The sequence below is a fragment of the Saccopteryx leptura genome, chromosome 2 (assembly GCF_036850995.1).
Source record: "Saccopteryx leptura isolate mSacLep1 chromosome 2, mSacLep1_pri_phased_curated, whole genome shotgun sequence".
NCBI lineage: Eukaryota > Metazoa > Chordata > Mammalia > Chiroptera > Emballonuridae > Saccopteryx > Saccopteryx leptura.
Window position 1 is genome coordinate 153721011 of NC_089504.1, and position 26922 is coordinate 153747932.

General features: G+C 40.6%; 1 protein-coding gene across 2 annotated transcripts in view; it reads left to right on the forward strand.

The window, feature by feature from the left end:
• SRGAP1 (SLIT-ROBO Rho GTPase activating protein 1) overlaps nt 1-26922 on the forward strand; it is a 316835-nt gene that overhangs the window by 242010 nt on the left and 47903 nt on the right. The window contains exons 8-12 of one of the 2 annotated variants that reach the window (XM_066369087.1): nt 173-274; nt 14113-14310; nt 15240-15324; nt 22016-22043; nt 25674-25776. In XM_066369087.1, the coding sequence (XP_066225184.1) occupies nt 173-274; nt 14113-14310; nt 15240-15324; nt 22016-22043; nt 25674-25776 (516 nt within the window). Of the gene's footprint in view, nt 1-172; nt 275-14112; nt 14311-15239; nt 15325-22015; nt 22044-25673; nt 25777-26284; nt 26319-26922 lie in introns of both variants that reach the window. The other variant, XM_066369088.1, reaches the window with a different exon arrangement.

The following is a 26922-nucleotide window of genomic DNA, read 5'->3' on the forward strand; positions in this document are numbered from 1 at the left end:
ACATAACCAGTTCATATTTAAAACTGAGATTTTGAGGAGGCTGTTAAAAGTAAATATGGAATTGGAAGCTTGGGACCAGTGTGATTTGTGCAGCACTTACATAGGAGAACCATGCCTCTGGAGGCTGACTTGGTGGTGCCCTGTTGTAACTGCGGCTCTGATTCCCCATCAGGTATGTCAGGTCAGCGCTCAGCAGCCGGTCCAGGCGGAGCTCATGCTCAGGTACCAGCAGCTGCAGTCCCGACTGGCGACTCTCAGAATCGAGAATGAAGAGGTGAGCATGCTTTCTACTCCACGAGTAATCTGAATTCTGATGTCAACTGGAAGACATTGTCACATGACCTAGGCATATTCAGCGTTCTAAATGTACTCTCTTCATCATGTATTTTCAGTTAAATCAGGGTTCCTAAAATACCCTTTGTAGAGGATAAATGCAGATTTTGTATTCTACCGGTGATTACTTTCCCAGGGATTGATTGCATGCACATGAAATCTGTAATTCACACTAAAAATCATTTCAATAGGTTATCAAATTCAACATGAGTACAAGAATATACAATAATGTGTGGTGTGAAACTTTTGACTGACGTTCATTTAATCAGAACTTTTGAAATTAGTGTACTTGTTAAGGCTTTTTTTGTATTCTTTTGATTTTGGGGACTGAATATGGCATTACTGCACATTCTCCTTAAATAAGAGTATGAACCACAGATGTTTCTTATATTACCATGGTTCTAAATTATAATTTATAGGGGCCCAAATCATACTTAGTCATTGAAAGTTCACTTAGTGATCAAGTTTGCAGGAGTTGCAGTCATAAGTAGATCTACGTTCAGATGCTATCAGGAATCTCTTTTCATCACTTTGAAGTAATTTCTTCATGTGTGTTGATAGGAGTTTCCTTCCCCCCACCCCGTATTGGGACAGCCAGGACTACATGGTCCCTGCCACTTGCCATCTCACCCATTCCAACATTTTTATCTCAAAATAAGATCCTTGCCTGACCAGGCAGTGGCACAGTGGATAGAGCGTCGGACTGGGATGCAGAAAATAAGATCCTTCACTGGCCTGACTTGACATGCATATACTTCTGGACCAACCCTTACATACAGGAAATAGACTCTCTCATTGGTCAGCCTAGATACTGTGCCCACTCATAGAGTCCTTTGATTGACAACCCCAACAGAAATACCTATTTCTAGAGATAAACAGTTCCCAAAAGAATGTGCAACAGAAAAACAAAAACAAGAATTCATCTTGATAAAATGAATTATCAAAATTTAGTTTAGCCTGACCAGATGGTGGCACAGTGGATAGAGCATCGGACTGGGATCCAGAGGACCCAGGTTCGAGACCCCGAGGTCACCAGCTTGAGCGCGGGCTCATCTGGTTTGAGCAAAGCGCACCAGCTTGGACCTAAGGTTGCTGGCTTGAGCAAGGGGTCACTCAGTCTGCGGTAGCCCCCAGTCAAGGCACATATGAGAGGGCAGTCAATGAACAACTAAGGTGCCGCAATGAAGAATTGGTGCTTCTCACCTCTCTCCCTTTCTGTCTGTCTGTTCCTATCTGTTTTTCTGTCTCTGTCTCTGTCACACACAAAAAAAATTCACTTTAGTTCTCTCTTTTATTTCAATCCCACTGGGATGTTTTGAGCTACATGAATGTGTGTTTGTTTCTATTTTTTTTTTAAAAAGTGATATGTTTGAAGACCAGTGTAGTTTGGTCAAAATGCATTGCAGCTTTCTGGCTTTCATTCTTTCTAGAAGAACGAAGCTGCCTCTTACTTAAATATGTGTATTTAAGATGAAACCAATGTGGCTCTGGTCTGTTGTCTCAGTGGTAGAACGTCAGCCTGGCATGTGGATGTCCTGGGTTCGATTCCTGGTCAGGGCACACAGGAGAAGTGACCATCTGCTTCTCTATCCCTACTCCCCTTCTCCTCCAGCAGCCATGACTCTATTGGCTCTAAAGAGTTGGCCCTGTGCCCTGAGGCTGGCTCCATGGCTTCCACCTCAGGTGCTAAAAGTAGCTCAGTTGCCAAGCTACAGAGCATTGCCCCATAGAGGGACTGCTAGGTGGATCCCAGTCGAGTTGCATGTGAGTCTGTCTCTTTGCCTCCCCTCCTCTCACTTAATAAAATAAAAACAAATTAATTAAAAAAAAGCCTGACCTGTGGTGGTGCAGTGAATAAAGGCATCAACCTGGAACACTGAAGTCACCGGTTCGAAACCCTGGGCATTGAGGCTTCCTTTTCCTTCCCCCTTTCTCTCTCTCTCTCTCTCTCTCTCTCTCTCTTCTCTAAAAAATGAATAAAGTCTTAAAAAATGAAAAAAACACAAAATAAAAAAAAAGAAATATGAAACCAATGTGATTAATACTTCAGTATTTGTGTAAAGTCCCACAAATGAGCCTTTCCAAAGAAAAGCTATTGCTCTTCTTGAGGTATTTTAGAGCTTAGGCATTAGGGTTTGGGCGAGGCATCACAAAATGCTCATCTAATACAGTTTACTAAATCTTGTTGAATTTACAGTTTATATGTGGCTTCCAGGTATTGGGGTGGGGTTCTTTTTCATAGATGTCCTCCTGCTGTTTTATTTGGAAACATTCTCTAAACTCTAGGAAAATAGTTTGCTATACAAAAGGTCAAAACTGGCAGCCCAGAGACCTGTTTCATTGGGCTCTTGCAGTTTTTGCCTACTAAAAACAGGGAAAGCCCTGGCCGGGTAGCTCACTTGGTTGGAGTAGCATCCCCATACACCAAGGTTCAATCCCAGTCAGGGCACAAACAAGTCACCCAGTGAGTGCATAAATAAGTGCAACAACAAACTGATGTTTCTCTGTTTCTCTCTCTCTCTCTCTTTTTCTCTCTTTCTCTCTCTCCCCCTCCTTTCCTCTCTCCCTCTCACTAAATTCAATAAATTTTTAAAAATTAGAGGAAAAAAAAACAGGAGATGGAAGACCCTGCCCTGCATTGCCTCATGAAGGGAAGAGCTGGGTTATTTGAATTTCTCTTTGCCATAGTCACTTAGCTCCTGATTTTCTTACATTGGACTACCCTACTTACATTACCTGCCTGGCCTCTACAGGCCTCTGAGTTTGTCCTGTTTAATATATGTCCCTTTGGGCATCATTTGGAGACGCCCATTGTCTTTATAAACTGATGAGACAAGCAGCACTTTCTGAGAGTTAATTTCTTTATTTTTATTTATTTATTTATTTATTTTACAGGGACAGAGAGAGTCGGAGAGAGGGATAGATAGGGACAGACAGACAGGAACAGAGAGAGATGAGAAGCATCAATCATTGGTTTTTCGTTGTGACACCTTAGTTGTTCATCGATTGTTTTCTCATATGTGCCTTGACCGTGGGCCTTCAGCAGACCGAGTAACCCCTTGATCAAGCCAGTGACCTTGGGTCCAAGCTGGTGAGCTTTTTGCTCAAGCCAGATGAGCCTGTGCTCAAGCTGGCAACCTCGCGGTCTCAAACCTGAGTCCTTCCGCATCCCAGTCCAACGCTCTATCCACTGCGCCACCGCCTGGTCAGGCTGAGAGTTAATTTCTTTAAAGTTTACTATAGAATCAAATGAATTGGATTGTCCTGATATTTCTGTGAGCATGACTAGTGCTTTGCGATTTGGTGAATATGGAACAAATTCACGGTAGTGGAATGGGATTCCCAGTGAAAGTAAGATTTAAATTGGATTGTTGACAATCAGTGTATTTCCACTGGTATAGAAGGAGAAACAGATGCTTCTACCTATTTCAAGTTTCCCTGGGAGAACCTTGTTTTCCCAGAGCACTTGGTTATCACCCAGGTGCTCCTTGGGAGTGAGCCAAAGGTGAAGTGGAGGCCATGTGATGGGAGAGCTTGAGAGCCCACCTAAGGAGACTTGATACTGTGGGTCACTTCAACTCAATACAATACATATTTGTTGAGCAACTTCTACATTTCACATGTTTTGCCAGGTATGGAGAGTATAGAGATGAATAGTCACAGTTAGCATCTATCTAGCATGAGAACCAGACTATAAGAAGTCATTCATATAATGTGAAAAATAAGAGATGTAACTTGGGAACAGCATAGCAATCATTGCTGATTTGGAGTAGCACTTTCTTCTAACATAAATAAAGAACTTGCTTCTGATCTTCCACTGATAGGACAGAAAATTAACACATTGGTTTCAAACCAAAATCTACAAGTAAAGAAATAAGTATAGTTCTACATGATTCTCTGCCTTTGCACAAAAACATACATATTCATAAAGTCCAGATTTTACTAGTAAGATTACAATTTACTAAAAATAATTACGACTGCTAGTAAAGGTTGAGAGAACTTTTATCCAAGTTTACAAAAGAGTAAACAGTGCAGCTAAGTAAATACATGAACCTTTCCACCAAATCTTAAACAACTGCAAATAATGAGCACTGTTTGAAACTGCAGGAAGTCTTCTTAGAAGGGTTTCCATGCTAAGACCCCTCTGGCCATATTAATTTTTTTTGCTCTAGTTCTTAATCTCTAAAAATTAGTTTCTGTCATTTAAAAATTGAAAATTTTGAATAAACATATTTTAACTTCTAAAAAAATTACAAAGTCTTGTTACACTTTAGACCAACATTTCTGCAAGATGATAACCTGCTTGAGCTGAGCAATAGATGCTTCCCTAGACCCAGAGCACGTCTTCTTGTTTGCTATGCTCCCCACTTAGCCCACATGCCTGATTTTCATTACTTGCTGGGCCCCTGACGATAGTTGAGTTTGCAGCATCTGCCTTAAAGAAAAGAGAACAGTAGTAAAGCATCTGTGAAATGACCTCAGTATACTTGTAAGTAGTAAAAGTTGAAAGAAAAGGTTTGAGAAAGATTGGTTAAATTTGTGGTTGTTGCAGATTCATAAGAGATTATGACATTTATTGTCATTTTACAACTTTACAGTTGCCTATGGAATCTTTTAAAATGAGCATTTTTTATCATTATGTGGCAAACTTGCTTCACTGGTACCTCACTCTTGTAGTTCCCTTCTGGTCAGCCAGCTAACAAATATTACTGTCTACTGTGAGTCGTGCATATAGAAATAGAGCAGCTGGCCCTGGCTGGTTGACTCGGTGGTAGAGTGTTGGTCCGGTGTATGAATGTCCCGATTCTATTCCCAGTCAGGGCATACAGGAGAAGTGCCCATCTACTTCTCCACCTCTTGCTTCTCTCTGTCTCTCTCTCTTTCTATCTTCTCCTTCTGCAGCCATGGCTCAAATGGACCAAGTTGGCCCCAGGCACTGAGGATGGCTCTGTGGCCTCCACCTCAGGCACTAAAAAGGGCTCAGTTGCTGAGCAACAGAACAGTGCCCAGATGGGCAGAGTATTGCCTGGTAATGGGCTTGCCGGGTGGATCCCAGTCAGGGCACATGGGGGACTCTGTTTCTGCCTCCCCTCCTTTCACTGAATTAAAAGAAAAAAGAAAAGAAAATAGAGCAGGGCCTTCTGCCTACACAACTCTATTTCCAAGCTTTTATTTTTCTTACTTCAAAGTATAACTTTTTCTGTGACACATTGATAAAAATTACTTTAAAAGATAACACTTTAAAAGCAACTAAAATCTAAATGATCATTTATATCTTTCTGTCTATAAACATTTTCCAAACTTTTTTTTTTTTTTTTTTTTTTTGTATTTTTCTGAAGCTGGAAACGGGGAGGCAGTCAGACAGACTCCCGCATGCGCCCAACCGGGATCCACCCGGCACGCCCACCAGGGGGCGATGCTCTGCCCATCCCGGGCATCGCTCTATTGCGACTAGAGCCACTCTAGCGCCTGAGGCAGAGGCCATGGAGCCATCCTCAGCACCCGGGCCATCCTTACTCCAATGGAGCCTTGGCTGCGGGAGGGGAAGAGAGAGACAGAGAGGAAGGAGAGGGGGAGGGCTGGAGAAGCAAATGGGCGCTTCTCCTGTGTGCCCTGGCCGGGAACCAAACCCAGGACTTCTGCACACCAGGCCGACGCTCTACCACTGAGCCAACTGGCCAGGGCTCCAAACTCTTTGCAATCTGATGTTGCACAGTCCACTTTTTTTTAACAATTTAATTTTTTTAAGATTTTTTTTTAAGTGAGAAGAGCAGAAATAGAAAGACAGACACCTGGCCCCAGCTGGTGGCTCAGTGGATAGAGCATTGGCCCAGCATATGGATGCCCTGGGTTTGATTCCCAGTCAGGGCACACAGGAGAAGTGACCACCTGCTTTTCCTCCCTTTCTCTTGCTCTTCCCCTCCCACAGCCAGCGGCTCAGTTGGTTCAAGTGTGGCTCCAGGCACTGAGGATCGCTCTGTTGGAGCTCATCAGCCCCAGGCACTAAAAATAGCTTGGTACTCTTATGTTGGCCCCAGATGGGGTTGCCAAATGGATCCCAGTTGGGGCACATGCAGTAATCTACCTCACTATTCTGCCTTCCTCTGACTAAAAAAAAAAGACTTCTGCATGCACCCCAACAGGTATCTACCTGGCAACCCCTATCTGGGGCCAATGTTCAAATCAACCGAGCTAAGCCCTGGCCAGTTGGCTCAGCGGTAGAGCATTGGCCTAGTGTGTGGAAGTCTTGGGTTCAATTCTCAGCCAAGGCACACAGGAGAAATGCTCATCTGCTTCTCCACCCTTTACCCTCTCCTTTCTCTCTATCTCTCTCTTCCCCTCCCACAGCCAAGGCTCCATTGGAGCAAAGTTGGCCTGGGCCCTGAGGATGACTACATGGTCTCTGCCTCAGGTGCTAGAATGGCTCTGGTTGCAACGGAGCAACGCCCCAGAGAGGCTGAGCATCACAGCCCGGTGGGCATTCCAAGTGGTCCCGGTCGGGCGCACATGAGAGTCTGTCTGCCTCCCCCACCTCTGCTTCTCACTTCAGAAAAATACCAAGAAAAAAAAGAAAACAACCGAGCTATACTCAGCTACTGGAGCTGATGCTCAAACTAGTTGAGCCACTGGCTGCAAGAGGGAAAAAAAGAGAGAAGGGAGAGAGTAAGGGAAAGAGAAGCAGATGATCACTTCTCATGATTAAACCCAAGACAGCCACATGCTGGGATGACACTCTATCCACTAAGCCAACCTGCCAGGGCCTTATTTATTAATTTTTACAGAGAGAGGAGGGGGGAACAGTAAGAAGTATCAACTCAATAGTTGCTTCACTTTAGTTGTTCATTGCTTGCTTGTTGCTTGTCATATGAGCCAGGCAAGCTCAGGGTTTTGCACCAGCACTTCAGTGTCCCAGGTCAGTGTTCTATCCACTGTGTCACCACAGGCCAGGCCCTGTCCCCTTTCTTAAAGTTTACACAGAAACACTGTCATAGGGGTTTCAGTTTAGGGGTCATTCCTGTTGTTTCTTTCAAAGCTAGCCTTTGGAGTAATTCTCTATAGATTGCATTTCCCTTTTCTTAAAGTTCCTCTTCTTTCCTTTATCTATACACAGCCAACGAAAATAAAAATAAATGACATAACTGGAGAAATTATGCCTTTTATATTTTTAGCAGAGTCTTGGTTTTAAGTAGCTTGTCCCATTTTCAGACCATTTGTCTCAATATTTGGTCCAGGAGATAGAATTTTATAAGCATGTCACTTCTGTGTTATGACTAAAACCTCATGTATAAAATGAGTCTCTCTCTCTCTCTCTCTCTCAACAGAGACAGAGAGAGAGTCAGAGAGGGACAGACAGACAGAGGGAGAGAAATGAGAAACATCAATTCTTCATTGCAGCTCCTTAGTTGTTCATTGATTGCTTTCTCATATATACCTTGACAAGGGGGCTACAGCAAAGCAAGTGACCCCTTTCTTAAGCCAGTGACCTTGGGCTCACACCAGCAACCTTGAACTTCAAGCCAGCGACTTTTGGGCTCAAGCCAGTGACCATGGGTTCATGTCTATGTTCCCTCACTCAAGCCAGTGACCCCGCGCTCAAGCCAGCGACCTCAGGGTTTCAAACCTGGGTCCTCCACATCCCAGTTTGATGCTGTATCCACTGCGCCACTGCCTTGTCAAGGCTAAAATGAGACTCTTACATTAAAGATTTATCCCCTTGAAAGGAATGGAAAAGACAGAAAGAAGCCTTAGATTCCTTGATTAATTTACAAGTTTAATGAACTGATAGACTCATATAAATTTTCCTAGTATCACTTAAAATCTCCCCCCAACAGTTTACTAGGGAATATTTCAGAGTTTGTTCCAAAAATATATTTCTTGCACAGGATATTTTCTACAGTAGTGAACAAGATGTTATGCAAACATTTGAGACAATCTTTATTACATTGGTAATTGCTGGAAATAAGAAATATTTTGGTTATGCCATAGAAAAATCACATTTCCCATGCTTCCAATGATTGCAAGTCATATAAATCGGTGATCAAACCCTTATGGGTAACTGTCAAGAGTTTTTTAAGATTTGGTATAAGATGTGGAATTTGATAGCCACTGAATCATACATAATTGCTGTTTCTGATGGTTCCTGTGGCTTTAACTTCATTTTTACTTAAGTATTTCTTACTTGCCTGCAACCTTCTACTGATGAGGTTAACAGTAGAAGCCTAAATAAAGACAACTGCCACTTATTTCTCAAATGAGAGTATCATCTTGGCCAAAATTGAAAACAGGGTCAACTGTCTTTTACTGAAAACATATTTTTAGAAGCGATGTATATGTGTATGTATGTATACATTCTAATAAGTTTTAACTCACTGAAGGGGAGGCCTTGATCTAGAAGAACACCAAGCAGAATAAGGAGAGTTTCTAGAGAAAAATGTGAGGCTTGAGGTGTAGGGCACACCAAAGAAAATGACAGAGTTCAGGGTGACTGTCAGCAAAGACACCACATGCTGTTGGCTGTGCTGAATGTCTTGGGCATCTGTGGATTTGAAATGAGGATGATTTCAACTTCCACCATTCATTCAATGAACTTTGTGTATAATCTGCTGTATTCTAGGCACAGGGCTAGTACCTAGCTATATAAAGATTTATAGGTTGTCCCTAACCTCAAGTTGCTCCCCTTATAGATGGATAGCGTAGTCCTATAAAACACTATGATAGGTGCTTACAAGAGCCATTTTTCATAACCACTGGCATCATGCTTCTCAAACCATGCTTAATATCATGTTCACCGAGATGGGTCATTAAATCCGAGTCAGCGTAGATTGTAAGGAAATAAGTTTTCTGAGACACTCTGAGGGCAGGATGCTGTTCAGAGAGCCCTGGGCAATGATGATGATTTCTTTTTTGGATTAAGTTGTATTGTTGCTGAGAATGAATTTTGTTTGAAAGTCAGGAGAGCTCGGTATTTGTAAATGTTCCCTTAAATACAAGTACATGGAGTATTAGTGTGACTTCCTCTGGAATGGTGGTAGACTCCTCCTCAAAAAAAAATTGGACTACTTTTCCAGACTGGGTAATACCTTACCCCCAGCATGAACAGGGTCACTAGCACATGTGCCCCCTGTTCGGGCACCAGGAACGAGGGAAGGCCATGGCAAGATGCTCTGACTCTGCTCCTGCCTTCTGTGACCAGTGTTGGCAGGATGTTTCTCCACCCTGGCTAATTAATTATGGCATTTATCCAATATCTCTGTATGTAGATGTGCGTATGGTCTCTTTCTGCTCATTTGTAATACATCTGAAGTGATACAGTACTGTAATTGACATATATCCAAGGTCAGTAATGGCAACAAGTAAGTAGATAAGTGGGGCAGGGAAGGCAGTTCTCGGGGTCACCTTCACAAATGGCTTGATGAGTGTTAAAGGAGGAGTAGCAAGGTGCAAGGCACAATGCTACCAGGCAGCGATTTTCAACTGGTGTGCCGCGAGAATTCTTAAAACAGGCAGTACCTGACTATTTAGTCAGGGGCGCTGTCCTCTTTTCTCTTAGATTGTTCAGAATAATGACAACAGCCGACACAACAGTAGCCATCCCATGTGAATGAACCAAAAATATATTTTTTGGTGTGTTGTAGAATTTTAATAATTAGTTTATGTGTGCCATGGGGTGAGAAAGGCTGAAAATTGCTGCTATAAGATGATGTAGTACGTGTTCCCCAGAAATTTATATGACATCCAAATTCATAATATGACCTTATTTGAACACAGGGTCTTCACAAAGGACATCAAGTTTAAGCGAAGTCATTAGGGTGGTCCCTAATCCAATAAAACTGTCCTTATAAAAGGCGTGATTTAAACACCAAGACGTAGAAGACAATGTGAAAAGACATAAAGGATGGCTATCCCCAAGCCGAGGAGACAGCCTTTCCCCCACAGTGCTTAGAAGGAACTAACCCAGCTAACACTTTGCTCTCAGACTTCAGGTTTTCAAACCTGAGGGCAATAAATTTCTGTTTTTGCCACCTAGCCTGCTGTCCTTTGTTACAGCAGCACTAAGAACCTAATACAGTGTGTTTCGAGAATGAAATCACCAAGACATCTTTCTTGTTTTATCTAATGATTGTAATGTCCCAGGAGGGAATAAAAACAAAGCAGAAGAGCCAGTCCACAGAAGCTAACGGAAGTCACCTCTCCCCAATCATTTGTTTTGATCATTACCTCAGAGTCCTCGCCACCTGGTGTGCCTCTAGTGCAGTACATTCTTCAGGGTTTTTGTAATCCCTTTTCATGTTTTTTGGCCTTTCCTTCTACTAAACCCAACAGTGTTTTCCTGTGGCTGATGGGGAGTCATTGGAAGCCTCATGTTAGCTGTTTCATATTTGCCTCATTATCTTCCCCCTTGTGACTTATTAGCATGGCTTGCGTGTGTCAGAAGCTAGTGTTATTCTTCATCAAGTACATCCCATGGGGCGATATGTAGTCCCAGCCAACGTGTCTGGCGTTTTCTGTCACATCTTTTATTTTTCCTGACAATTCCAAATTTAAATGTAACCCTCTTGCTTCTGAGGAAGAATTGAGAAAAGAAGAAAACAGTGTTGTTGACAATGACAAGGAATTAGATGACAGCTGCTGGGTCCACTGTAGGGTCTACAGTAAATAAGCCTGCTAACAGGGGCTTGGGTGGGTGTGTATCCTGTCTGGGCCCTGGGTGGATGGTACTGCCACCAAGACTTTAGTTAGTTAGTCTGGTGCTAAGACAGAAGTCCATATCAGGGTCCACAGCTCATCCACAGATAGCAGGTCTATTGCCAGGTTCTAGAATAGGTGTGGTACCTGCCAGTCCACTGAACATGTCCCTGGTAGGCAAGACTGGCCTCAGGTCACAGCTAAACACAGCTGGAACTGTGTCTGGGTCTACTTCAGGGTCCACAGCCAGGACCAAGTTCTGCAAGCCTGCCTCCAGGGGCACAAATGGACCTGTCCCTGTCTAGGTCCTTGGGTCTAGGTCCTTGGGCAAGACCGCTGCTAGACCACTGCTGAGAAAGAGTGGATCCAGGTTACAGGGCTGCTTTAAGATCCGAACTTGGACCAAGGTTGGAGGGCCAGCCTCCAGGCTTGTCTTTTGTTGGGTCCCCAAGCAGACATGACTGCTCATAGATCATTGCTGAGAGAAACGGGAACCAAGTTATAGGCCCACTTCTTTACCCACAATTGGACCAAAGTTAGCAGGCCTGCCTCTAGGGTACAGACAGAGGTATCTCCTGCCTGGTACTTTGTCAAGCAGAACTGCTTCCAGGTTGTAGCTGAGCTTGTCTGGAGCCACTTCAAGATATATAGTCAGAGCAAGGTTGGCAGACCTTCTAGAAGCAGTGGCCATGTCTCCCATCAGGCACCTCAGTAGACAGAACTTCTGAACTAAGACTGGGAGGGGCTAGAGCAGAATTATAAGGCCACTTCAGGATCTGCTGTTGGACCAGAGTCAACAAGTCTACCTCCAAGAGCATGGAGAAGTATGCCTTCTGGCAAGTCCTTGGTCAGAGTAGGACTGCTGCTAGATAGATCAGAACTAAGGAGGAATGGACTTTTTACATAAGGCACAAGTGAGTGTGACTCCTCCTGGGTCCCTTGGAGGATGGCACTGGTGGCAGGACCATGGCCAAATAGAACTGTAGCTGAGTCCACAGGGGGACAGGGCTGTTTCTGCATCTGTAGCCAAGATCATAGTTGGCAAGCCTGCCATCTGGGCACAGGCCTCCTATCTCGTATAAGCCCATTTCAGCTTTGAACTCTACCAATGTTTTGCAAGCTCCTACCTGGATCCCAGAGCTTCTACAAATGCATTTTGTCCATGGATGGCTGCCAAATTATTGTTTCTGTGGGCAGATATGAGCAGAAGACCTTTTTGCCATCTTGCTGACATTACCTACAGAGTGATGAGTCTTTTTATTTAGCCAATAGATATATAATCATGACTTCTTTAAAGTAACTATAAACAATATTGTTTTGTTTAAATGAGCATTATATGTCTACTTCCTATATTAATAAATGGAGTCACTCAGCTGATTTTTTTTCACATTTCACTATCCAGGACAAGATACATGGCCAAGCCTATAGCCCATGACACAGGGAACCATGTTTGTAAAAAGAAGAGCATCAAATATATATTTTGATCAGAAATAAAATCCAGTGATTCTTAACTATTAGTGCATGTAATAGTTTGGAAAAATAAACATGCTTTCTGGAGGATGATAAGCTCACCATAGACTTCAAATATCTCTACAATAAATGTTCAGCAAAAATAACTAGGCACATGAGAAAACATGATAGCCAGAAGAAATATCAGACAATAGAGACATAACTATATAAACTTTAAATAGTGGGATTTTTAGAAACAAACTATATTTCATCATGTAGATGAAAACTAAACTTAGATTTCAGAATGGAGCTACAACCTATAAACAGTGAAAAAACACATTTGAAAATAAAACACATAGAAATTCTAAAACTGAAAAATACAATAACCAAAAGTAATAAATCAGTGGATGGTTTTAACAGCAGATTAGACACAGTGGAAGAGTGAATTATCAAAGTGGAAGACATCCTAAGAAAGTAATCAAAATGCATCATGGAAAAACAAAAGGTAGCAAATATGAAAAGAAAGGTAAGCGATATAGAGAATACAGTGATGTTTAGCATATTAATTAAACACTCAAGACTGAAAAGGATAAAAAAGAAAGCAGAGACAATATTTGCAAAGATAAAGGCTATGATCCCACGCTCAAGCTTGCCACCCCGTGCTCAAGCTGGTGAGCTCGCGTTTAAAGTAGGTGAGCCCACACTCAAGCTGGCAACCTTGGGTTCCAATCTGGGTCCTCAGCATCCCAGGCCATCTCTCTATCCACTGCACCACTGCCTGGCCAGGCAGGCTATGATGTGTTTTTTATACTGCATATTCAACAATGAAATACTTTACTCACAAGAAATGAATAAATCTTACTACATAAAATTAAGTAAAAGAGCCAAGATAAAAATCACACATGCTATAGGATTCAATTTATGTAAAGTACAGAAGGAGAAATATTGATATATGATACCAGAAATTAGGATAGTGGCTACTTTTGGAGATGAGATAAGGGTGGATGGTGGTTGGGAAAAGCACAAGAGTATTTGTAATGAACTCTATTTCTTGATCTGGGTGGTGGTCATATAAGTGTTTGAAGTGTGATATTCATCAAGCCATGTATATACTTACAGTCCTATATATAGTGTTACTTCAGATGAAAAGACTGTTTTTTAAAAAATGGAATTGTCCTGACCAGGTAACTCAGCTGTTGAAAGCATTATCCCAGTACACCAACGTCACAGGTTCAATCTCCATCAGGGCATGTATAAGAATAAACCGATGAATACATAAATAAGTGAGAAAACAAATCTCTCTCTCTCTCTCTTTCTCCCCTCCCCCTTCCTCTTTAAAATCAATAAATAAAAAAATAAGAGTAAATATTTTAAAAATGTAATTAAGAGAGCCTCTAGTGATACATGAATTTTATAAGGACTCAAATATCAAGTGATATCCTCTGTAAGGTAATTTTGAAGAAAGCCTCTCCTTTATATTGGTGATATGAGGTAATGTTTATCTGTCTCTCTCCCCTAATAGACTCTGAACTTCTTGGGGCAGGCCCTGTGTCCTCAGCTCCTCCTCACAGACAGGATTCTTACTGCTTGATTGTGGGATTCACAAAACATGTACTAGTGTGAGAAATATGTTTCTGTGCCCAGGTTAAGAAAACAACTGAAGCCACCTTGCAGACCATACAAGATATGGTCACCATCGAAGACTATGATGTTTCTGAATGCTTCCAGCATAGTCGCTCCACAGAATCTGTGAAGTCTACCATCTCTGAGACCTACTTGAGTAAGCCCAGCATCGCCAAGAGAAGAGCGAACCAGCAGGAGACTGAGCAGTTCTACTTCATGGTGCGTCCATTGCTTTCCTGGCCACCCTTGGAGCTCAGATCTGGAGTCCCCAAATGCTGCTCCTGGACTTCCATCGGAATCAACATTCTTTATTAAAATATGGACTCCTGTCTATCCTCAGACTTTCTGATGCAGTCAGTCTGGGATAGGGTTTAGGAGTTCGTACTTTTTTTTTTTTTTTTTTTTTTCATTTTTCTGAAGCTGGAAACAGGGAGAGACAGTCAGACAGACTCCCGTATGCGCCCGACCGGGATCCACCCGGCACACCCACCAGGGGCGATGCTCTGCCCACCAGGGGGCGATGCTCTGCCCATCCTGGGCGTCGCCATGTTGCGACCAGAGCCACTCTAGCGCCTGAGGCAGAGGCCACAGAGCCATCCCCAGCGCCCAGGCCATCTTTGCTCCAATGGAGCCTTGGCTGCGGGAGGGGAAGAGAGAGACAGAGAGGAAGGCACGGCGGAGGGGTGGAGAAGCAAATGTGCGCTTCTCCTGTGTGCCCTGGCCGGGAATCGAACCCGGGTCCTCCGCACGCTAGGCCTACGCTCTACCGCTGAGCCAACCGGCCAGGGCTAGGAGTTCGTACTTTTTAAAAGCTCCTCAGGTCATTCAGATATGCAGACACATATAAAGAGAACACTAAAATAGAACTTTTAAACTTTGATGGGCACACATGTCATCAGGAGAGCTTGTTAAAATGTAGTTTCTGATTTCAGTAGGTCTGGGGAGGGAGGGAGGGGCCTGAGAGTTTGTGCCTCTAATAGGCTCCCCAGTGATGGCTGCTGCTTGTGCTGGTCTGCATCCAACCACACTTTGAGTAGCAAGGTTCCAGGATAGAGAAGACGAAAGTGGCTAGATTTTAGATATCCTATTGACATTGGATATATATATATATATATATTTTAAGTTAAATCGAATCTTTTCTTTTGCAGAAACTCAGAGAATATTTGGAAGGTAGTAATCTCATCACAAAACTTCAAGCCAAACATGACTTGTTGCAGAGGACCCTTGGAGAAGGTCAGTTATCTGAAATAGATGGGAGGATGACATGGATTGGATATCGTATCATGTATATATTCCATGAAGTGTGTGGATTGTGGGTGTGTGCTTTAAGAAGCAGAGAACACTGTTTGTTTAGATTTGCCTTTATCTGTTTCCATAATAACCAAGTTCTCCCTGGAACTATTTTCTTTATGAGCTTGGTGCTAACCTTTAGGAGGAATGGTGAAATCTAGGGAGGACTGAGTATCCAACACAGAGCTCCTGAGGAAGGTCTTCAGAGCATGGTGCTCCTAACAGAGGAGCGGGAAGGAGCTTCCCGTGCCCCCACCTGCTGACCCCCCAACCCCCAGTCATTTCTCCCTTCCCTTCTTGGACTTTTCTACTTCTCTAGACCCAACCCATTTGTTGAATAGGCCAATATTTTTATCCCTTCCGATGTCTTTTTGGACTCTAGAAACCAGTTAAACCAGTTGGGTTACTTTTTTTTCTTTCTTTCTTTAGGCATTGGTTTTAGTTAAAAAATAACTAATTAGATATATTGCTATATCTGATAATAGCAAAAACAATAGTTACCACTTATATAAGGCTTTCTCCGTGTCGGGCATTGTTCTGAGCTGTATATTTAACTGGACACTGTAAATTTCCCCATTTTTACAAATGAGAAAACTTAGGGGGAAAGAGGATTATAGGTAAAGGGAACTATGTAAATGTTACTGTTTCTCTCTTCATCTTTGGGAAATTTAAAAGGACAAAATAAATACAAGCAAAGTCCCTGTCATAAGTGCCTCAGAGTTTGTCATTTTAATTATCTTTTATTAATATTAGATCCTGCTAGAAATTATAAAAAGTGAAAGGGAATATGAATGGGAGTGAGAAATGAGGAGACTGAGTTGTGTGAATAACTCAGGCCAAAACATATTGCTTCTGTTTGATGTAAATTCTTGCCTCTTACCATTCTAGAACCTTCCTTACCCATAAAGATCTCTATCGCCTTATTTCCTTGTTTTTGTCAAAGGACCTATTATCCTAAGGGAATAGGTACATGGAGAAAAATCATCATGTATCACCTAAGACTCCATGTATCACAGTTAATATGCCAGATTTAAGATAAAAGACCAATTTCATTTAGAAAAAAATTAACATTTATACTACTATAAATGTCTTATAAAATAACCATATACAATGTATGAACTTTCATTAGATTTTGAATCAAAAAACAAACATTGGAAAGGTATTTTGAAGACAACTGGGAAAATTTGAATATAGACTTTTAAATGATATTAATGAATTAATGTTAATTTTTCATTAACATTGAATGGTTGAATGGTTATGAAGGAGAAGATTCCTATTCTTAAGAAATGTTTGCTCAGTGTAATAATGTGTAACATTTGCAACTTACTTTCCAAATGGTTCAGGAAAAAAGACATGATAGGGGAGAGAAAGAATAAGGCCAAGGTGACAAAATGTTAACGACTGGGAAATCTAAGTGCAGGACATGCGTGTTCCCTGTGCTGGTCTTTCAGCTCTTCTGTGGTAGAAGTTTCAAAAAAAAATTTTTAAGACCTTTTTATCCTTTGAATTGTTGTTATACCTTAGCAATTATGTCCCATTCTCCCCCTTTTTCCTTCATAGTATCAAGGTCTTCTTTTTTGTTTGTTTTTGTTTGCTTTTTTTTCCCCATTTTTTAACAGTCTTGATATTTCAGGATGCCCCCAAGGGCAGTTGCCAGTCCTACCATGTAGATTGTCATAAGTGTATGTGAATATTTATAGGCACAAAGTCCTTCCCCGCAGGACCAGACACCACATTAGAAACTGTGAGTTGGAGGGAATTAAGCAGTGGGGGAAATCATACTGGCACCACATGCAGACACTTGTGTTAATACGCCTGGGATCTCATTCTGACACTTTTATGGAACTCATTCTACATAGATTCCCTTGTTTCTAGGAGAGAAAGCCCCAGTGGTTAATATTATTTTACATGCCATTATTAGATAGGGCTCTGTTTTAACCAGTTTGCTGAATCCGTGCTCCGGGGTCTGTCTTTAGCTGCTGAACTGTGTTAAGTTATACTGTTCCCTATGAACTCGAAGCCATGATTTCTTTATCTTGGAATTTCTTTCAATAATTTCCAGTGCCCTGGTGACACAAATTGTGTTCTGGAGTACCAGGCCTTCCCCAGACTAGGTTTATTCTGCTTGCAAAACTGAATGGTTGTCATCCAGTGGCAGCAGACACCCAAGCCTCTGCCCACTGGTGGCAGACCGCTGTGCTCCTGGGCCTGCCCCACGTGGAAGCTTGGCAGCACACCAGTTGTTGGTCACTGCTTGGGACTGACACTGGCCGCTTTGCCCAGAGAAAAACTGAGCATAAAGAACACCCCACCTTTTAACACGACCATTGTGAGCCTGCTGGCTTTCCATGCAAGCCCTGTTCGCCTTAATAGGCTTACACCAAAGAAGACTAGGAGAGTTCATGGCGCCTGTCCCACAGTGAGATAATTCAATGCCGAGCCCTTCTGAAGGAATCCAAGTCTAGGTTTGGCTAAATAAAGTTAGTAGCACAGGATTAAATGGTGTGTTTGGGAACATCCCTGACTTCCAATATAGAGATCACATCTCTAAATTATACTAGACTCACTACTCCAAAAACTGCCTTCCTAGTAAAACAAATAGAGCCTAACCCAGGGACTTAGTAATTGATCATACCCAGCTGACACTGTAAGTACAGACATGTGTTTGGCCTGTCTTACTGCTCGCTTTTGGCAGGCTACCAATGGCCGAGTGAGTCCTTTGATTTACATTTACAGCATTTCTGAGAAACTAGATGGGGCACTTAAAGTGGCACCACCAAAAGTCAGAATTCCAAATCTCTGAAAACTATTGATATAGAAAGAAACCCCAGGAGTTGTTCAGACCAAAGTCATCAACCTCTTCTTTATCCTTCACCAACATTGTTACATCCTTTTGTGATACTTGTTTTTCAACTGGAGACGTTAAATTGAGCACCATAAATGAACACTAAAATCTTTTTCTTTTTCAATAATGAGCCTTAATATTCACATTGGCTTCTTTTTATGCCACATTTGGAATTAAGAGGATATAAATAACAGTGCAATGGTTGTGAAACACAGAAAATCTAACCCTGGAAGCCAAGTTCCATCTTATATTATTTCTAGTGCCAGGCACAAGTTTTCTGACAAAGGAATTAAACAGGTTATTCTTACACAATTCATTGTCTTTAAGTAGGAGTACAAATATACTTTCAAAAGAGATTATTATAAATACTTGTTTTTTAGAAAAGCCCTGCAGTAATTGATATTAAGAAAGAAAAAGGCCTGACCAGGTGGTGGTGCAGTGGATAGAGTGTTGGACTGGGATGTGGAGGACCCAGGTTCGAGACCCTGAGGTTGCCAGCTTGAGCGCGGGCTCATCTGGTTTGAGCAAAGCTCACCAGCTTGGACCCAAGGTCACTGGCTCGAGCAAGGGGTTACTCAGTATGCTATAGCCCCACGGTCAAGGCACATATGAGAAAGCAATCAATGAACAACTAAGGTGTCACAACAAAAAAACTAATGATTGATGCTTCTCATCTCTCTTTGTTCCTGTCTGTCCCTATCTATCCCTCTCTCTGACTCTCTCTCTGTCACTGAAAAAAAAAAAAGAAAGGAAGGAAGGAAGGGAGGGAGGGAAAGTGAGAGAGAGAGAGAGAGAGAGAGAGAGAGAGAGGAAGAAAGAAAAAGAAAGAAAGAAAGAAAGAAAGAAAAAAAAGGAAAGAAAAGAAAAGAAAAGAAAGAAAAAGGACTGGGAAGTATTTCCAGGAGTCCTTATCAATCATTCACTAGGCACCTTTGTTCAATTTGAGTTGTGTATATTTTAAATATTTTATTTAGTTGGATTTTTTTTATCTCAAATTGCCACCAAACTATATCTTGGTTGTCCCTTTTATTCTGTGGAGGAAAAAAAACACATTTGGGCATGAAAAATAATTTACTTCCTGATTCTCAAGTGAAATTGTAAGAGTAATCAAATTAGATGTTTGTATCAAGAACAAGATAATCCTGAGTCATTTTTCCCCTCTGAACGGCATGTATTGGAGGTGTTGGGGGGGAACAAATTGTCTGTTGTTTTTAATAATTAAATAACCATCCAAAGAAAATGATTGAAATCTAACCTTCAGACCATTGGAAGCTTTTACATTTCTCTGGGAAGTAGATTCTTCTAAGCTTGTGTGTTATTGATCTATTAATGATGATACCAATTAAAAAAAATCTTGTTCATCAGTTGAAACACACTCAGTAAGTACTATTAGCTGAAAAAAAATGGATGTGGTGGTGACGGTTATACTATGAATGATAGTTCTTGCAAAGCTTACTCTGGGTTCATTAATCAAAATACACTTTTATGGTTTTTAAATTTTTTTATCTCATACTATTAACCATGAATAGATGGAGCAAAATGATTTTAAGCCATTTTATTTGTGATCTTTTTCTAATGCTAGAAAATGTTTGGTTGGAATATTTTTTTTAAAATAGCAAAATTTCAAATTATAAAGTATTATCATTTTTAAGGAGTTATTAGCATTTTTATCACTGAATTATTTGAAAGTAATTAACTTGTGTTATTTAATTTAGTTTTATAAGTATTTATTATATTTAATAATTTGTCAAATTTATTAAATCTTCTGTATTTTTATATTTGGCTTTAGCTGTATGGAGTAGACAGCGATGTAAGCCATAATTTCTACTTGTCTTCTAGGATCTTTCAAAGTATTTGATAGGGAGAAAAAAAATATTTTTTCAATATATTACTTGGGAGCTCAGGTCTACAATTAAAACAAGCCTGGACCCTAGTGCCAGACCCACCACATACTAACAGCATGACATTCCACAAGTGTCTGGCCTTCTCTGTTCCCATTCTCTTATAAAACAAGAATAATACTAGTACCTACTTAGTAACATTGTTTTGAAAATTGTGAGTTCATTTCTAGAAAGTGCTTAGAACAGCGTCTAAATAAATGAAAGACATAATCGCTATTTTTATTGTTGTTACTAATATATTTCATGTCATACTTTTATGTTATAATAAAGTATGCAGCATGACAGAATACAGTACAACACAAGCCTAATAGTGTCTCTGCCCTGAACCCTTTACTCATACTAATGACTCACTCTGAGGGATTTCAGCTAGGTCCCGTGGTCCCAACATGACATAAATGGTAGTGACTCTCAAATCTTAATCACCAGCCCTTCCTCCTCTGTGCACTTTAACTGCACAGCCAGCTTCCTGCTGAAGGTTATCCCATAGGTACCACATGCTACGCTCAGCTCACCGTCTGCCATCTCCACTTTCTGGTCTATCCCGCTTACAATTAGCTATAAATTATTCTGGAGTACTGTATCCACCTTCTCTTTTTTCTTCTCTATCAAAAGAGCAGGAAGCCAGCAAAAGGAAAAGACTTACGGTTAAATGATAGGGGTAGAGCTGGGTAGCTAGGGGGAATCTAACTTCTCTTCTTTCCCTTCATTCCCACTCCAAGTCATGGCTAAGACCTGATTCTGCCAAACTACAGTAGCCTGGGTTTGTGTTGAGAAAGGTATTTTTGATATTAAATGTCAGCCCCTGTTTAGTGAATACATTTTAATGAAAAACTTTATGTTACATATTATTGAAAAGGAGATCATAAGAGTCAAAACTTCTTTTGCAGCCTGGGAGTGTTCATTCACCATTCCCAATGAGCCAGCTTTCTCTACTATTGTTATATTGGCCTTGCCCTACAAGTCTGAATCACTGCATTATCATATGATGGGCTGGGCTCACCTGTTTGTGCTATAACATGACTGTTCTCTGCTAGCTATATCTTCAAGCTGTTTGAGGACCATATCATCACTTTGCAAACCAACCAGTTGAATGGTTCACTTTCCCACACCCCTTCCCACTGTTCCACCCTAAATGTGAGAAAGAGCAGACAGCAACGATAGACACATTCAAACTTGAAATTAGCACAGCTTGTAGGAACACCACAAAAATACCAAGCTTCTATTTAAAACAAGTCAAGAAGTCTGAATATATAAGAAGAACCTCATGCTTTAAATAACAGAGAACTTGTTGGCGAGTATAGTATAGTAATGTCTTAGTACTCAGATGTCTGCAAATGTCATTTCTGATATAAAATGCAGCTGCTCTCCCTGATTTCATATTATAAAAACACCAGTTTAATCTAAAGAAAATTGAATTTGACCCTCTACTCTCCCCTATGAGGTGTCAATCAAAAGAGAGGGAATAAGTAACATTTTGGGATATGTTTTATTTGTATTTCTTCCCTGGACATACAGTTAAGATCAAACAGCTACTTCTTGTTTAAATAAATGGATAAATAAATAAATAAATAAATAAATAAATTTTCCTGCCTCAAATTGCCAAGTAAAACATGTTTCTCTAATCTACAGAATTTATTAAATTTTATGTAGAGATTTTATAAAATATTTACTTTGAATTATTTGCCTATCATTATATACTATCCTCATGCTTTCCACTATAAAATAAGTTATTATAAACTCAGAATCTTAAAATATAGATGATACAAAAAATTACCAGCTGCATTTCACTGATTCCATTCATTTATTTTAATTTCTTTTTTTCTTTTTTTTTATCTTTCTTTTTTTCTTTTTTTTTTTTTTTTTTTTTTTTTTTTTTTTTTTTTTGCAGGTCATAGAGCTGAGTATATGACTACGAGGTAGGAAAACATTTTATCATAACATATGGTATCTCACTCCCATTTCCCCTTAACAGGAAGCAACCATTTAAATGCAAAAATGGACATACTTTGTTAATGAACATGGAAGCTAGTTTGGGCTTAACAAAACACAGTAACGTGAAATGTTTGAGGTTCTCACAAAGATTTGCTCTGGCAGAGCTGAGGATTTCCCAAAGGAATTGTAAAGCTCTTTAATGAGCAGACTCAGAAAAAAAAGAGAAAGACCTAAATTGGATGGGTTTGGTTTATCTAATCCAACACTTTTAAGTTTCTAGAAAAAGTTCAACAAGACTTTTGATAATTTAATTAGCAAGCAATATTATTTGCTTATCTATTTGTGCTAACAAATATAAAGTATGTTTAGTTATGTTCTCCTTTTTTCCCTTGTGTTATGTAAAAATTAGAGCTATTCTTAGAATTGTCACTCTCTACTCCTTTTGGTTCACTTTAAAGATGTAACTTTTAATGCTTACAACCAGATTGCATTTCTTTCCTTTGTTTTAATTCGTGGAAGGATTTTGAAATTTGTGCTGAGGAAGAAAAGCCTTTTGGGAAACTGATTCTGATTTGGGTTAGGGAAAGTTTAGGGCAACTTTTATTTTTCTGTGTCCACATTAGTGCAACAGCCAGAAATTATTCTAATTGACACTTTTGAGGTTGTGTTATCTTTGAGGTAAGAGGCCTTTAGAACACTGTTGTGCCTGTTGCAGTAATTGGTAAATTGATCTTAAGGATCTGTAACGTTCCCTCTGGCACGTTATTCAAAAGGCAGCCCCTCTTACTTTTTGGTGAACCAACTAGGAAGAGACAGCTACTGACTTGTCAAACTTTACAAAAATGCTGAGGTTTTTCTTCCCTATCTCAATGACAAAGGGAACTGTCACTTCTCCATCGTAACATGCAGCTTATGGAGCTCTTTGCACTATCAACTATTTGGCCTATTTTTTCTAAATTATAATTAATGTATGGCACTTCAAAAATTTTTTTCAAAAACAGAGAAATGCCAATATGTTCATTTTCAACAAGAGCTATAATTGCCGAACGATACTCAGTCCCTCCGACTGGTAGTTTCTCTCCTCCGCATGGGCAGCCTCCATAGGCAGCCAGATTATCCGGAAGAGGTGTGGTAAGCACACACCTAGTACAAGTCATGCAGTGTTGAATGGCCCTGGCTTTGTGCACCTGAAGCGTACATAGTACACCCAGCACCATCAGCACACCAGTCAGCCCGATAAGCCACCTCTGCCCTGGGAAATTACTTCGATAAGCACTTGGGCCGTTTGTTTGAATAACAAGTCACTCTCACAATGTTCGTATCTTCACATTTGCCTCATATTTTAGAACCCCTGGGAGAAGCAGTTTTCAGGCCTTTGACAGAAAACTCAAGACATCCCTGCATTAGCCCCAGCCAGGGGTTACTCTGCATCTCTCAGTTATGAGGGAACAATTATCAAGTGCCGTGCAGTTTTACTTGTCCCATGAATCAGTGACCAGACAAAATAAGCCTACATTCTTATCGTCTTAGCTTTGTCAGCTGCTCCAGATATCATCAAATGTGAAGGTCTGTTGGACCTCGTAATAACCACCCTTTCTTCTTTCTTATTTGATGCTTTGATATCTTGGAGTCTTGCTGACTCTGAAAGGACTACCTCTCTGAGGGTTAGCCAATTCATAGAGATGGCAAAGGACTTAATCACACATGTGCCTTTTGTATACAAACCTCCCAATCCAGAGCCTGCCCCCTCCACCACCTCCTTTACCCAGCTTTCACACTAAGGGCCACTCTTCCCCTTCCCAAATCACCCTAAGGCCAGGAACCAGACAACTAGGGACAGTTTCCAGGTCCCAGAGCCTACCAACATTATTCAAACTAGCTGATCCTAAACCTGTTTGCCCTGCCTTGTCTGTTCCTTCCCATGGGAACCACAACAAAGGCTCTTGCCCACGTTTTCCCTCGCGCCCTCTGTCTTTTGCTATGTGGGCATGCCCCTCTCTTGAGAACTGAGTAACAAACTATCTTTTCAAAGAAAATTGTCTTTTGATCTGTTGGCCTCACCAACCTTGAATAAAAATAAAGCCTACATTTGAAAACAATGTAAAGAGTGGATAAAATGAAGCTGATACAGTTAAATTCCTTGGTGGGCACTTGTTTTCTTTTTTAAAATCTGCCAGATTCTTTCCTTTGTGGATGGCACAGAATTTGATACATAAAAAGATATTTCAGAGATTTCAGCAGTGGCAGATTATGACAGGCCATCTTGGAAGTTTCTGTATTTGCTTCCGGACATTTGCAGAGGCTCCTTTCACCCCTCAGGCCCCATGGGTTTCAGGTCCTGGTTGCTGTACGCCCCCTTAGTCACACAAACCCACCTGCATGGAGTCAGATGTGGGCTGTGGACAGCTGTACGGGCACCTCAGTCCCCCGCTGCTCTTCATTGCAACGGTAATATCTTATGAAACTGGGCAGGCTTCCACATAAATTTCTGGAATTTTGTTTCTAAACTGGCCTTTCTCAACTTTAATGAACTAAAAAGGCAATTCTTCCTAGAGAGTTTCCAGCTTAATGAAGGGCTTTACCTAATTTCCAGGTGAGATGTACATCCTCCCATAAGCCTTCCAGTTAAGAAGTTTACACTGGAATGTCTATAGAGAAAGGCCTTAGGACTCTGCCTCTATGTATCTGTTCAGCACAGTAGTGAAAGCTGAGCCATCCTGGGCCTGTGTGCTCGAAAGGGGGAGGACAGAAAAGGTTCCCTCTCCCAATGACAGAGCAAGATGCTACAGGGTTTCTAAATGTGGTACATGGTACACTGCATGTGCGTATGCCAGAGAGACTGGCTTACCCAGCAAACGAAGCAGTCTGGAGAGGGAGAGGATCCAGAACGGAATAAACAGATACATCCTAATACTCTACAGATATACTGCCCACAAAAATTAGGGGATATTTCAAAATAAATATGTAGCTATAAAATATTCCCTAATTGTTGTGAGCAGTCTATATAGGTGATAAGATAGTTTTGTTTTAAAGAAATAACAATTCACATGAGTCTGTACACCCCTCCTCAAAAAGTAGCATTGAAACCCAACTCTATCTTTTCACTTATGATCCATTAATAGTTATTTTTGCATAAAATCAAAGCCATTAATACGTGAAGGATACTGAGCAGATGTGATGTTATTTACATTAAAGAATTATGTTGTAACTAAAAAAATACGTTATCTAATTTTTCATGTTGGGTATATTAGACCCTAATTTTTATGACTTGTCTTCTGTGTGACTTGTAAGCCATGTAACACACATCTTAGTTTGTAACACTTGGCCAAATAGTTCTCAGCTCCATTTGGTGATGCTTATCATTTTAAAACAAACTAGCAAATAAATGGCAACTACAATGTAAAAGAAAAAGACTGGTCTAAATGAATAGTTTGTATGGTTTTTGATATATAAGTAGAAACAATACCTAAAAAGGGGAAGGACTATTTTTCCCATGGGTGGGGGTGGAGAACAAACACAGAATTCCTGTGTTTTGTAATTTTGATGTGACTTATGGGTGTTTCATTTATTGTTTGATTTCTGCCATGCTCAGTAATTATATTCCCTTCCCTTAGGCCTCCAAATGTTCCCCCTAAGCCCCAGAAACACAGGAAGTCCAGACCCCGCTCCCAGTATAATGCTAAGTTGTTTAATGGGGATTTGGAAACATTCGTCAAGGTACTGGCACCAGCCATCTGGGTGGCTGATCTCCATGCTTCTTACTATAATGGTCTCAGCCTCTCTTGAAAGGAGGCAGGTCATTATGTCCAAGTCTGTCCTGGGGCTCTTCGCTTTCCCAGAAAATCAATATAATATTTCCTGAAGTCAGAGAGAAATGAATATTTGGTTTGAGTGCCTTGTGAAGAGGAAATAAATGTGGGTATCATTATACTGGCAAAAGAGAAAGCCCTCTTTATTTAAAAAAAACAACCATAATTTGTACAAAAAGGGAAAGAGCTACCTGGTAAAATATTTTTGTTTTTACTCATGCAAGTGAGATGGCACAAAATATATTTATTTATTAAAGTCCATTGTTAGGGTAGCTCTCAGCAAGAGTTTCTACTTCCCATGACTTGAGGAATTCATTATATTGGGTAAATTGTAAGATCCTGTGGTCTGTATCTTGTATCTCTGCTGCGTTTACTCTGTCTTCTTTTTCATTCTGTATTTCTGATAATGCTTCTAGCCGAGGACGAAGGAACTCGCACGCGAGACATCAGGTATAGTGCTGGAGGGATGCGGACACAGCCTCTTTCACTCTCGGTGTCATTTTCAAATCATAGTCATGCTTGGTTTTAATTAGTTTTTTAAGGTCTTTAAAAGAAAAATGTTTGCAGCTGGAAATTAGGCTTATAAATGGGCTTTACTTGGAAAGGAATCATAGAAATCAAACACTGATTTGGGAAGAATAATCTTCTCTAGTAAAACTGGATAAACTCGTCTTTTTTATATTATGTATTTGGCAAATGGACCAAATGGAGTCACAGGCATTTTTAAAGGAAATTCAATGTTAACTACCAAGGGCACATGTAACGCTGTATTATGGACCTTCATGTAAAATATACACAAAAGAAAAGAATTTTGTCTTACATTGCTAACATTTTATGACACAGGCTGCAGTGTCTCTGAAGACCAAATTTATATAGAAAATGACATCACTGATACTCTCCATTCATATGTTACAGAGCTCTTACTTTCTTAACAGTATATTACAGGTATCTTACTTTCTCTAAAGGCAGATCTTTTATTGACTATATATACTAATGGTTGTAAAACGTGTGCATGCCTATGTGGCATGTGTGTGGACAGATATATACATGCATT